At 49.6% G+C, this 13,844-nt stretch overlaps 1 protein-coding gene across 1 annotated transcript in view; it reads left to right on the forward strand.

The window, feature by feature from the left end:
* Positions 1 to 13,844, forward strand: part of LOC103259866 (O-acyltransferase like protein-like) — an 89,563-nt gene that overhangs the window by 62,418 nt on the left and 13,301 nt on the right. Inside the window, 3 exon segments of the mRNA XM_021712066.1 lie at positions 345 to 510; positions 2,609 to 2,688; positions 10,472 to 10,585. Of these exon segments, the coding sequence (XP_021567741.1) occupies positions 345 to 510; positions 2,609 to 2,688; positions 10,472 to 10,585 (360 nt within the window).

Here is a 13,844-nt window from a genome sequence, read left to right on the forward strand (position 1 = left end):
CAGGTCGAGGCTGCGGTGGCCGGGAGCGGCCAATGCACTCCAGTCTGGGCGACTGAGTGAGACTCCAACTCAAAAAAGAAAAGAGCTCCTAGCACAGATCTATATCTTGCTCAGTAAGTAACTATTTTTATATCACCACACCTGAGCCAGCCCATGATAGGTGCTCAGATAATGACCTGGAACCCACGAATGCATGAATGCTTGAGATGCAGGGGTGGAGGAGGTGGCTGCCCACCAAAGCAATCCGTGTCAGAGCCTCTTGTCCCCGACCTGCCATGTGTCCGCGGCTGGGCCCGATGGAGCCCTCGTGGGGTCACCTTCCCTCTCCTGGCTCTTCCCACCAGGCTGCAGCCTCTTCGCATGTATTCTGTGTGTCTGCTGGTTGAACTGGTCACGCTTGCTCCCTGGGGACCTGTCTGGGAAGTGCCCAAATTCCGCTGGGATAACTGCCGGCAGGCCTGGTGGACAAACTTGCTGCTTTTAAACAACTTCCTGTCTCTCCGGAATGCGGTGAGTCTCGGGTTGTTGGCTTTGAAGGGGCAGATGGGTGCAAATCTGGTGTCTTGCTTCACACACTGGATGAACCTTCCACCGGCCAGCCTGAGTCCAAGCCCTTCTCTTCCGGCATGTTCTCAGGAGTCAGAGTGACGCCGTAGGAAGGTGGACTGTGGGTTGGGACACTAGCCTCTTGTCACAGGATGGGTGTAACCACACCAGTGTCCACAGCGGGCCACCGCTGTGAACAGCAGAGAGAGGGCAACAGCCGTGGCCAGCGATGGCTCGCAATCCTGGTGCCCGTCCCAGAGGCCGCTGACCCTGCCCCATCTCAGCTCCTGGGCCAGTTCATGTCGCCCCACAGGGAGAGGACGTTTTCTTCATGTCTGCATGGAGAGCCTATTCTGGGATGAGACGTTGACCCCGCCCTCACCATACTGAATTCTACTAAGTTCAAGCCAGACTTGACCTAGTTGGTTCAGAGCAATAAGATCTGGGTTTTTTTTTTTGAGTTGGAGTCTCACTCTGTCACTCAGGCTGGGGTGCAGTGGCATGCTCAGAGCCACCACAGCTTTGACCTGTTGGGCTCAGGCGATCCTTCTGCTTCATTCCCAGTAGCTGGAGCTACAGGTGTATACCACCTTGCCCTGCTAATTTTTTTTTTAATTGTAGAGACGAGGTCTCGCCATGTTGCCCAGGCTGGTCTCAAACCCTTGGGCTCAGGCAATCCGCCTGCCAAAGTGCTGGGATGACAGGCGTGAGCCACCGTGCCCAGTCACAGTAAGATCTGTGTATGGGGTTTTCCCCCAAGCACCAGCTTCCTCATGATGAACTCACAGCAAATGAAAGCGAAACCATTTTAATTAAACCCTGTCCCCAACTCCACATATGCCTCAAAATCAAGGTTGAGAAGGTAATCACCAAAGCATGGTGGGGCCTAATTATTGCTTACAACAGTTCACCAACCAGACGCTGTCTTCTGTCTGCAACCTGCCGTAGTGTCCACAGCCCTGTTCAGCTAATTGCTTGCAGGTGGGACCCCTCTCAGAGGACCTGTCTGGAACAAGGGTCCTGGGGGACAGTCGGGGCTGTTTTCGTGAATACAGGCAGACTTGGGTCACTCGTGGAAATGAGTGGCCAGGACTGGAGCCAACCGCCTTTTTGAGGTAAAGCCAGCCTGAGGCCCTTGAAAGCAGAGGCACCAGGGCCCTGAAGCCCTGGAGAGAATTGTCCCCAGGAATTTCCTCTCCTTGAAGAAAAAAATAGTGGTAACTGCCCTTTTGGCACAAGCATAGACAGTCTGTGAAACTGTGTGGCTTTGTCCAGATGATCCCATGTAGATCACACGAGAAAAGACTGGGATTCCCCACAAAAGTTTATCTGGAGTTGGGCCTTGGTTCTAAAAGAACTCATTCTCTCCCCAAGGAGTTGGGAGGAGATCAGGCAAAGGAAAGAGACCAGCACTGACCCCTCTGAGTTCCAGTTGCACCCCAGTGATCACAAAAATCCTGCATTCTTGGAACGGGAAGGAGTTGAGTCCCCACAACTGTCCTGGGAGATGACATTATTATTATTATTAATATTGATTTTTGAGTCAGAGTGTAACTCCGTTGCCCAGGCTGGAGTGCAGTGGCACGCTCATGGCCACCCCAACGTCGACCTGCTGGGCTCTGGCAACCCTTCCAAGTAACTGGAACTATAGGCGTGCACTATCACACCTGGCTAATTTTTGATTTATGGTAGAGATGAGGTCTTGCCAAGTTGCCCGGTTGGTCTCGAACCCGCGGGGTCAGGCAATCCACTCGCCTCGGCCTCCCAAAGTGCTGGGATGACAGGCTTGAGCCACCACGTCCGTCCGGTTATTATTTTTAACAAAAGAGAAAACTTGTCTGAATCTCCATTTTGCAAAACGGTAATAATGATACCCGCCATCCAGACTTGTTACAAGGATCCGTGGGATGAGGCTTCTCTCTAACTCACGTGTCCTTTGCCTTCCCGTGGAAATACTCTCCTACACCACCTCCTGAATTTTTTCTCCTGGTTCAGGCAGGTAGACGACGTAAGGCTACCTGGTGAATGAAGGAGGAAGTAACCTTTGCTGTTGTCTTTTCAGTGCAATGGCTGGACATGGTACCTTGCCAATGACTTCCAGTTCCATCTCACTACACCAGCGATCATCTTTATCCATGAAAAGTGAGTCTGACTGAGACAAACTGGTCTCCCCATGAAACCTCTTCCACAAAACCTTTAGAAAGTGCCCAGGTTCTGTGCCGATCGGCTTTTTAAAATTTGAGAAATTAAGGCCAGCTGCAGTGGCTCACACTTATGATCCCAGTACTTAGGGAGGCAGAGGCAGGAGGACTACTTGAGCCCAGGAGTTCGAGATCAGCCTGGGCAACATAGCGAGACTTTGTCTCCACAGAAACATTAAAAAGTTAGCCAGGCATAGTGGCGTGTGCCTGTCGTCCCAGCTACTCAGGAGGCTGAGGTGGGAGGACCGTCGAAGCCCAGGTGTTTGAGGCTGCGGTGAGTCATTATTGTATTCCAGCCTGAGTGACAGAGTGAGACCTTGACTCAGAATAAGCAAACACAATTGAAAAAAGAAATTGAGGGAGTTTTCAGGAAAGTTTGCACCAAATCCTCTACTATATTTTCTTCCACGTGATCTCCCAATGTTTGTCCTACACAAGTCGTATGTGTTTTGCGGCAATATAATCGGTGTATGTATAATATCCAGTGCCCAGCCTTTTCTATCTACCTGTCCTTAGCATTTCCACCTATTGGCACAACCTGCCTTCCTGCCAGTTGCAGGATTTAGATACCATTTTTATGATGGGTCATCTAGATGGTGTGCAATTTTTCATGATTATAAATGACTCCACCACGAACATCTTTGAATACACGACTTTTTCTCTCAGTTATTTCCTCGGGGGCAGATTTCCAAGTGGAATTACAAGGTCAAAGGGTAGGAACAGTTCGGTGTCGCTTGTTACCTATCGTGAGATTGCTCTCTGGAAAGAGTGAGGAAATTTACAGCGTTCTCGGCAATACATCAGCAGACCTGCTTTTTCCCACTGGATATTTATCACCTTAATTTTTGCTAGTTTTAGGAAGGCTGGGAGGCCTCAATAATTCATGGAGAGACTTACAGTTTGTGGATTATTCATGCCATATTTTAAAAGATTTATTATTCTTTTTTGTTAAAATATACGTTCCATTTAAGCAATACTGGAAAACATTAAGAGCAAAAGAGAAGAAAACAATCACCCCCATTTCACTTTGTTACTCAAGGCGAATTCACCACTCACATTTTTACTGCTTTTTATCCTCCTGATATTTTTTCTGCCAGCTTTTTTTTTTTTTTTTTTTAAAGATGGCGGTCTCACTCTGTTGCCCCGGTTGGAGTGTGGTGGTATGATCATAGCTCATGGTAATCTCAAATTTTGGGCTCAAGAGATCCTCCTGCCTCAGCCTGGGACTACGGGCGTGCCACCATGCCCAGGTAATTTAAAAACCTTTTTTTAGAGATGGGGTGTCACTCTCTTGTCCAGGCTGGAGTGCAATGGTGTGATCATAACTTACTATAGACTTGAACCCCTGGGCTCAAGTGATCGTCTTGGCTCGGCCTCCTGAAACACTGGGACTATATATGTGCACCACACCTGGCTAATGTAAAAACATTTTTTAGAGATGGGGTCTTGCTATGTTGCCCAGGCTCTGTCCAGCTTTAGATAACTGAAAGCACGCTGTGCATACACTTCAGCATCTTTCTTCTAATAGTTTTATGACATATGCATTTCCCTGTGATATAAAAGTAAACATAGTTTGTTTTTTTTTGAGTCGGAGTCTCACCCCGTTGCCCAGACTGGAGTGCAGTGGCCGCTCCCGGCCACCGCAGCCTCGACCTGTGGGGCTCCGGCGATCCTTCCGCCTCAGCCTTCCGAGTAGCCGGAATTACAGGCATGCACTACCACGCCCGGCTGATTTTTTGATTTATTGTAGAGATGAGGTCTCGCTGCCCAGGCGGGTCTCGAACCCGCGGGCTCAGGCAATCCATTCACCTCAGCCTCCTAAAGGCGCGGGATAACAAGCTAAGCCACCGAGCCTGGCTAAAGTAAACATAGTTTTAATGTCTGCATAACATTGCATTCCATGAATGAACTATAACTTACACCGTCTCTATTGTTGAGGACTTGGATTATTTCCAGTTTTATGTTTTCACAAAATAATGGTCTGATAAGCATTTTCATGGAGATCATTGCTCTCCAACTTCAATGTTTCTTTAGAATATAAATCCTTGAGAGGAATTACTGGGTCAAAGGGCAAGAATGCCCTTTGGGCTCTTGAATCATAATGATAAATTACTTTATTTAAAGAGTGAATCAATATTCAGTCTTCTAGCCGTCTAATTTAACTCTTGCCAGTATGGAATAGTAACAACAAAACAAAACAAGTTGCAAACCTGATTATTTGCATGTGTAAAAAGGATGATCTTTTGTATCTCACTTGTAAGTCTCTGATGGCTAGGAGAAGGGCTGCATTCCTGATATGTGTTGACCTGCTCTGTCTCCACTTCATGGTTACCTGTTCGTGACCTTGACATTTAAAACTCAGCCTGACCCGTGATGCTGTCCATCCCAGCCATGCAGATATCCTGGGCAAGGGAGGAGCATCCTAATTTTAATTGAATTCAAGAAATGAACATTTTTTTATTTTTTAGAAAGGCAAATCTGCTTTTTTACATTCTTATCTTAAATACATGATACTTCCTAAATTCAAATATAAACGACTTTTGGACTGACCGTTAAAAAGAAATCATTCCATGACTTCTTTTCCACTAAGCACAGTGGTGGTTTACTGGTATAGTGAAGTTTGAATCATAAGACATGGGATCAGGCTGATCGTGGTGGCTCACACCTGTAATACCAGCACTTTAGGAGGCCGAGGTGAGAGGATTCCTTGAGCCCAGCAGTCTCATAACAGCCTGAACAACATAGTGAGACCTCATCTCTACAAAAAACAAAACAAAATTTAGCCAGGTCAGGTGGCAAACACCTGTAGTCCCAGCTACTCGGGAGGCTGAGGTGGAAGGATCGCCTGAGGCCAGGAGGTTGAGACTGGCAATGAGCTGTGATTGTGCCGCTGCACTACAGTCTGGGCAACAGAGTGAAACTCTGACCAAAAAAAGAAAGCAAGAAAGAGACAGAGAGAGAAAGGGAGAGGGAGAGAAAGAAAGGGAGAGGGAGGGGAAAAAAGAGAAAGAAAGGAAAGAAAAAGAAAGAAAGAAGGAAGGAATGAAAGAAAAAAAGAAAGAAAAAGAAAGAAAGGAAGAAAAAAGAAAGAAGGAAGGAAAGAAAAAGAAAGAAAGAAAGAAAAAGAAAGAAAAGAAGAAAAAAGAAGGGAAAGAAAGAAGGAAAGAAAAAAAGAAAGAAAGGAAGAAAAAAGACACGGGTTTAAGCCATAACTCTTAAATCACTAGCTAGGGGACCAAGGGTGAACTGCTGGACTCTTGTCTTCATTGTTCATGTCTCTGAAACGGGCACGACAACACTTCACATTGGCACTCACTGTTGGCAATGAGTAGCCCACATGCCAACTCAGTTTCCTGTCCTTTGAGCTTCTAGTGTAGCTGCCTCAGTCCCAGCCACCCGCCCCCAAGCGGCGAGACCCCCACCCTTCTGCAAGGATGGGGAGGGTGACTCGACAACCCACTGAGCTTCTGCTCAGGCAGGCCAGTTCTGGGTGGGCCAGCTTCTCTGTGACGTCCCGTTTCCACAGGGCACTGCCTCCTGTGTGCAAACCCAACCTCCGTCCTTGGTGTCCTGTCTGCTCACCCTTCTAGGAGGTGCTGGTGTGAAGTGGATTGTAGTGAAGACTGCCTGGATCGTAGGGGTTTTGCATTCTGCTTCAGCCCAGGCCCGTCTCTCCCATGCACCTTCTCTGAAGGGGAGGATGAGGTACAGACCAGGGACAAGTGCTGGGTGCTGGGGTGGCGCGTAGGGTGCCTACACATATAATAAATACCGTGGAAGGCGGGGTGAGGACCTTGGCTTTCCACATCCCCCAAAACAACAGCATCCTAATCTCATATCCTATTTGAGTGGAGGAGGAAGAGCAACTTTTTTTTTTTTGATCTGGAGTCTCACTCTGTTGCCCAGGCTGGAATGCAGTGGCCTGCTCATGGCCACCCACCCCAGCGTCAACCTGCTGGGCTCCTGCGATCCTTCCGCCTCACCCTTCCATGTAGCAGGAACTATGGGCACGTGCCACCGTATCCGGCTAATTTTTTTTTTAATTTAATTGTAGAGATGAGGTCTCACCATGTTGCCCTGGCTGATCTCGAACCCATGGGCTCAGGCAATCCTCCCACCTCGGCCTCCCAAAGCGCTGGGATGACAGGCTTGAGCCACCACGCCTGGCTGAAGAGCAACTTTTTATAGCAAAATAGAAGGGATAAAAGCACAAGATGGAAATGTGGAGATAAAATCTGATAGTCATGGTTCTATTTATTTGGGGAATCAAGATTTGTTTTTATAAGAAGCAAGCAAGCAAGCTCTGAACATCTTCTAGAAAGACCGACCATGCCATGTCTACTTATTCATGTCCACATTTCCCCAGAATGAAACCACAGAGAGTGGTGGGAATTATAAATTGGTGTGCTCCCCGCTTAACCCCATCACGGAATCAGGCATGGAAGGCTGGGAGTAGGAAAGGGTGCCTTAGGGATGCTGAGCAAAACTCCCCTGTGCGCCCTTTGCGCCCCTGGGTCCTGATCCCTTCTGCAGGTAGGAGACAGGCTCCCTGAGCAAGAGCTGAGAGACCCTTAGGTCCACTGGGGCTGACTTGGTTGCATGTTCCCTCCCCACAGAGCAGTCAACCCCTAAGAGCTCTCTCCAGGGAGGAGGAGGAGCAGATGGGACCGCAGAGCTGGGCTGGCCAGTTCTCTGGGGGAAGAAACCACGGCTCTGAACAGGTGTAGCTGCGTGAAGGACTCTGGGGCCCATGGCAAGTGCCTGCAGGTGCAGGCAGGCAGGTGTGAGGTCTCGCAGACCCCGCGGTCCTGCCAGAGCAGAAATGGCAAGCCGTGCAGCCTTCCTCAGTGGCAGTGTTTGGAGCCGATGCCCTGATTGCTGGTCCAGTTATGCATTGAGGAAGGGACACGAGAAACCCAGTGGGAGTCCCGGCCGGGACCTGGGAGCTGACAGAGGCCTAAGACACAGTCTGGGGTCTTTCAGGCCAGAGGGAGACACTGCCTGCTGTTCCTACCTCCTCTTGGGTGATGGCCCCCGAATGGGCCTTTCTGAGAGGAAAACACTCTTGAGAGAACAGGGGTGATGGTCAACGCTTGGAGTGCTGGTTCTTTCTTCACCCCATTGTCCTGGGAGTAGTTCCCCGAGAGAGCCAGAAAACACAACCTCCAACCTTCGCCACAGGCCATTTGTGCTGTGGCCAGAGGTCCTGATTAGTGGCTCAGGGGCTCAGGAGGACAGAGGGCAAATAGTCGGGAAAGCAGGCCTGTATCTTCTTCAACATTCACTACCTCCCTGTCTGGCTGTTTCGGTACCTTCATGTATGAACTTGCGAGTGCTGCCATAACAAAGCACCACAGACCGGGTGGCTTATACAACAGCACCCGATTTCCTCACAGTTCTGGAGAAGTCTGGGCTCAAGATGTTGGCAGGCTTGGTTTCTTTCAAAGCCACTCCCCTTGGCTTGCAGACGGCCATCTTCTCTCTGAGTCTCCACGCGCTCTTCCTTCTGTGTCCAAATGCTCTCTTTTTCTAAGGACACCAGTCCTATCGGATGAGGGGCTACCCCAAGGGTCTCGTTTAACCTCAGTTTTCTCCTTAAAGACCCCGTCTCCAAATAAAGTCACGTTCTGAGGTCCTGGAGATTAGGACTTCAACCTGTGACTTGGATGGGGACACAGTTCAGCTCATGACGCATGCGATCAGGAAGTTTTATGATTTAGCTGAGAAGGTGGTTAGCTACAGAGACTTGCAAAGTCTGTGGAGGACACTAATGAATCCTGAGGTGGGCGTCAGTGGCGCAAGTCCCCCAGGGACTTTAACACATATTTACTTGGATGTGGATGTGGGTTTTTATTGGATGACCTGACGGGGGTGGTTTACCACCCACCTGGGACACTGGGACAATGAGTTCTTAGTACTTCCCCACCCTAGACCTGGCTGGAAACACACTTGGGTGTCCTTGTGACTGAGGACCCTTGGTGCCAATGTCAGCATCTTTCCTAGAGGCTGTCATGGGAGGTGGGTTTCCTTTTTTTTTTTGAGTTGGAGTCTCACTCCTTTGCCCAGGCTGGAGTCCAGTGGCACACACGCTCATGGCCACCCCGGCGTTGACCTTCTGGACTTCAGCGATCCCTCCACTTCAGCCTTCTGAGTAACCAGAACTACAGATGCGTGCTATCATGCCCGGCTATTTTTATTTTTTATTGTAGAGATGAGGTCTCGCCAAGTTGTCTGGTCTGGTCTCGAACCTGCATGCTCAGGTAATCCACTTGCCTCAGCCTCCCAAAGTGCTGGGTTTACAGGTTGAGCCACCGAGCCCAGCCTGGCGGAAGGTAGATTTCAATCCCTCAGCAGGAAGCCAACACCATCCAAGTTTGTGACTATGCAACCACACTTAGCTTCTCAATGAAGAGAGGTATAAAGGTTAGGGCTTTTCTCCTTCCAAGAATATGCTTGTATGGAATGCCAGTGGAATCAAGTCTTTTTAGAGCTCAGTAACTCTAAAAACTCAAGGAGAGCAGAGGGTCTGGCAAAAGCCATGGTAAATATACAGTATACCTATGCCTCCTGCCTATACTCATAGCAGACATTACTAGTCAACCACAGCACCATGGAGTGAGGATTCACTATCCTTTCCCAGCATAAACTACAGTTGACACTCTGGATGAAAATCATTTGCTCCCTGCCTCACTGTGATTATAACTGAGTCACTTCTATCTCATCCCTTCCTCATGAAGAACTGTAGCAACTTCAAGTAGTGGAATAGGATTGTCAAAGGCATCATTCAGGTAGGACTGTGTCTGGAGCACCTGTGTTTGATATTTCTTCTGCATCACTGCAGATCCTTGGTTCAGACGCTCACAATTCTAAGCCAGTACAACCGGATCATGTCTATCCCTGAGTCTGTGTCCTCCAGTCTCTTCTTTCCTGCCATGGACTCTTTCAGAGAGCTTCCTGGACTTACACATGCCCAGTCCCCAAGTGTGGAGGGATTAGCTTGTGGGGCTACCCTTGACCCAGGGGTGATAGGAGCTAGTAGGGAAATGCCTCCCCTTTCATTCTTCAGGACAGTTCTGAGGTACATTTCATAAGGCTTTATGGAACATGCTGGTAGCATTGACCATTGGCCACCTTGCCACCTGTCCTGGTGGCCTTCCTCACTCCCTGTTCTCTTATCTTACCCCTCATTCCTACTCCCATGTGAACTACCTGCACCCCGACATTTGTCTCAGGCTCTGTTTCCAGGTTGCGGGGGACACCTGGTCCCCCCTCCAACTCCTCCTACTGCATCCTCTCTCCCCTGTGTTTGGAGTGGGAGCCATTTCTACCCTGTGTCCCATCCTGCCTCTGACAGTCCTCTCTCCTAAATCAACCACCCGTTGTGTCCATATCGTGTTCCATAGGTGACAAGGGACATTCCCAAGCACGGGCTCATTTTGAGCTACACAGTGAGCATCAGGGTCGGGCAGGTGAGGTTGCTAGTACGATTCTGTCTAGACGAGGAAACTCAAGTTCAACGCCCGCCCTGGGGTCATACGGCTGGTAAATGGTCCAGACCCAAGGCCATCCTGGGTACTCCAGCTCTGGCCCAAATCTCCTCCCATCAGCCTCTGAAAAGCACAGCCAGTGGGAAGCTCCTCTGACTGTCAGTTTCCAGCTGTTCACGTCCATAAATGCTGTGGTGAACCGAAGAGCCCTCCTCTCCTGTCCTCTCTTCCTTGCAGAAGCAAACATGTCCTCATCCTCCTTGGTGCCGTGCTGCTCCTGGCATCTTTCACGGTCACTGCTCTGCTCACTCTGGCTTATAAACTGCCTGTGGCGGCTCCGTCAGAAGCCAGGTAAGGCGGCTGGCTGCTCACCTGGCCTCTCTGGCCCTTCTTCCCCCCTGACCCCCTGACCCACCTCCCCGCTCACAGCATGGACCTCCCAGGGACGGTGGTCTAATGCCAGGTTGTCCACTTCGTGCCCACCAGCTTGGGCAAAAACTGGAAGGGAAATTTTCGGTCTGGATGGGAAAGTTCTGGCCTTTTTGCTTCCAAACTTCTGAACCTTTCAGGGTCTCTCTGAACTCCCCTTGCCCTTTGAAATGCCTCTGGGAGGGAAGGGGTGCCCCCACGTGGCTGCATTGGGGTTCTCCTCCAGTGGCAAAGCGCTGCTGGGAAACTGACGAGAGACCCAACCTTTAGGGAGTTGGGGTTACCTCTTCAAGGTCACACAGCTAGTCGGTGGCGTAGGTGTGATTTGAACCTTACCCACAATGCTGTTCTGCCTCCCTGAAGAGGTAGGCTTGACGATTCTTCCTTATAATAACCCTATGCATGATACTCAGGAAATACTGGCATGATGACTGCTGGTCTAGGCGGGGGACCCCACAAAAACCCGGAATTATTTTTTGGAGGGCACGCCCCTTGTGGTACAGGCTTCCCTCGCGAGGTAAGTGGTCTAGGAACCCACTGGCATCAGCGTGCCAGCCAGTGTTGTTGTGAGAAGCTGCATTTGGCTTCAGTGAATTTCTTTTTGGAGATTATTGCAGCGTGTTTGCTCGTTTCACGATGGGTGATTCACAAGCGTGCCTGCCCACACTGTGCTGAGTGTTCAGCAGTTTTGGGCCCAAAACGGCATAACCCCCGTCCCCACCCTCTTTATTCACCCAGTCTCGCCCCAAGAGACTTTTTTTGTTTCCCCGGATGAAAAAAGTCCTCAGAGGAAAGCAGCAGAAGCACTAAAAGGCATCAAAATCGACGAGTTCCAAAACCGTTTCGAGCGGTGGAAAAAGCGCCTCAATAGATGGATTGCATCAAACCGAGAGTACTTGGGTACACTATTGGCCACCACATTTTTAGAGCTGTCCTGACGTTTGTCAGCCGCCAGAAATGAAGGTGACTGAAGTTTAAACAGATCGGAATAGATACACAATTTTTTATAAATGAATTCTGTTTTTAAGGAGGTCCTCCCTCACATTCTCAATACAGCAGCCAGACCGACACAAACAAAAAGCACATCATGCCAGTCATCTGCTCAAATTCCTCCAGTGGCCATCTGGCCTCACCCCTTCTACCTGCAGACTCCAATCACACTAGACTCCTCACCTCAGCACCCCAAGCATACTCCCACCTCAGGACTTATGAATCTGCTGCTCCTTCGGCCTGGAAGGCTCTTCCTTAGAATCTAACATCTTGGCAGGACTTTCTCCATCACATCTTTTTTGTGTATGTGTTGGAGCGTCACTCTGTTGCCCAGTCTGGAGTGCAGTGACACACTCATGGCCACCCCAGTGCCAAACTGCTGGGCTCAGGCGATCCTTCTGCCTCAGCCTTCCAAGTAGCCAGAACTAGGGGAACACGCCACCACACCCAGCGAATTGTTTTGGATTATAATAGAGATGAGGTCTTGCCAAGGTGCCCAGGCTGTTTTCAAACCCGTGGGCTCAGACAGTCCCCTCACCTCGGCCTCCCAAAGTGCTGGGATTACAGGCTTGAGCCACCAGACCTGGCCTCTCCATCACGTCTTTCATGTGTCTGTGCAAATGTCACCAGATCAGAGCAGGCTTTGCCGACCTCCCAAAATAAAACATCCCAGAACTGTGCCCATCACACAAGTGCTGCATATGTATTTGGAGTGAGTGGAACATGGGAATGAACAAATGGATCAGTGACTACGGCTCAAGCCTTCTGACCAGGAGAGCGCCATGCCCTTCCATGTCATCTGCCTTTGTGGACATGAACGGTGATCAAGAAGGAGCCCCTCTCTGTTTAGCCCAGTGGCTCTCCACCTTGGCTGCACATAAGAGTCACTTGGGGAGGTTTTAAATCCCATGGATGCTTCTGTTCCACCTCTGATGGACTGAATCAGAATCTTTGGGGGCGGAGCTTAGGCAACCGGCTTTTGTAAGAGGCCCTGGGGTATTCGAATGTGCAGCCAGGGTCGAAGAACCAAGTATTCAGTTCTCAAAAAACTTTCCCTCTTCTGATAGTCTCTACACGGACAGTTGGGGGATTCAGAGCCGAGAGTGCTTTTGGCTTGGGTGGGCAACAGCGATACATTTAAATCAGGGGTTCTCAATCTAGGCTGTCTTTCAGAAGCCCAGGGGAGCTTTAAAAATTCTAATCCTGGTCAGACTTGGTGGCTCAGCCTGTAATCCCAGCACTTTGGGAGGCCGAGACGAGTGGATTGCCTGAGCCTGCAGGTTCAAGACCAGCCTGGGCAACTTGATGAGACTTCGTCTCTACAATCAAAAAAAAAAAAAAATTAGCCGGGCATGGTAGCGCGTGCCTGTAGTTCTGGTTACTTGGAAGGCTGAGGTGGAAGGACCACCAGACCCTAGCAGGTCGACGCTGGGATGGTCGTAAGTGTGCCACTGCGCGCCAGCCTGGGTGATGGAGTGAGATGCCAACTTAAAAGAAACAAAATTATAATCCCTGGTACCCCCATCCAGAGAGGATGATTCAGGCTTGGGTACAACCTGGACATCTCCTGTGAAGGACACTCTTTAGACAGTGCTTCTTAGCTTGATGGGGCACCAGGATCACCTGGCGGGCTGATGAAAACACGATGGTGGGCAACCCTCTCAGGTCCCCTCCCACTATGGGAGCTTTCCTGTTCTCTCAATACATCCTGCTTTCAAAAAAAGAAAAAAAAGAAAAAGAAAACAGTGGTGCCCACTGCCAAAGTTTCCTATACAGTAGGTCTGGTGTGGGGCCCATGAATTTGGGTGCCTAAGATGTTCTCAGACAATGAGGCTGTAGGTGTCAGGGACCATACCTTGAAAACCACAGCTTCAAAGATACTCCTTGGCATCCTCTCAATTGCTTGGCTTGGACCACTAGGAACTTCTCTCTCTGGACAGTCTCTGTCCTTGAGGGCCTTGGGAACACCTTTGGGCACCACAGTTTTAGAGCTGTCCTGACGTATCAGACACCAGAAATGACTATTGAACACGAACACAGATATCACATTTCTCAAGGACCCAGGGAAGAGGTCTGAGGGAGTTGGGAATCTGAGCCAGCCAGCTTTGGCCAAGGCGGGAGTGTGAGGTCACTGTGTGCATTGTTACTGAGGAAATGAACAGTGCACTTTTTTTTTTTTTTTTTTTTTTTT

Source organism: Carlito syrichta, unplaced genomic scaffold (assembly GCF_000164805.1).
Source record: "Carlito syrichta isolate Samal-C Ts95f unplaced genomic scaffold, Tarsius_syrichta-2.0.1 Scaffold303038, whole genome shotgun sequence".
Lineage (NCBI taxonomy): Eukaryota > Metazoa > Chordata > Mammalia > Primates > Tarsiidae > Carlito > Carlito syrichta.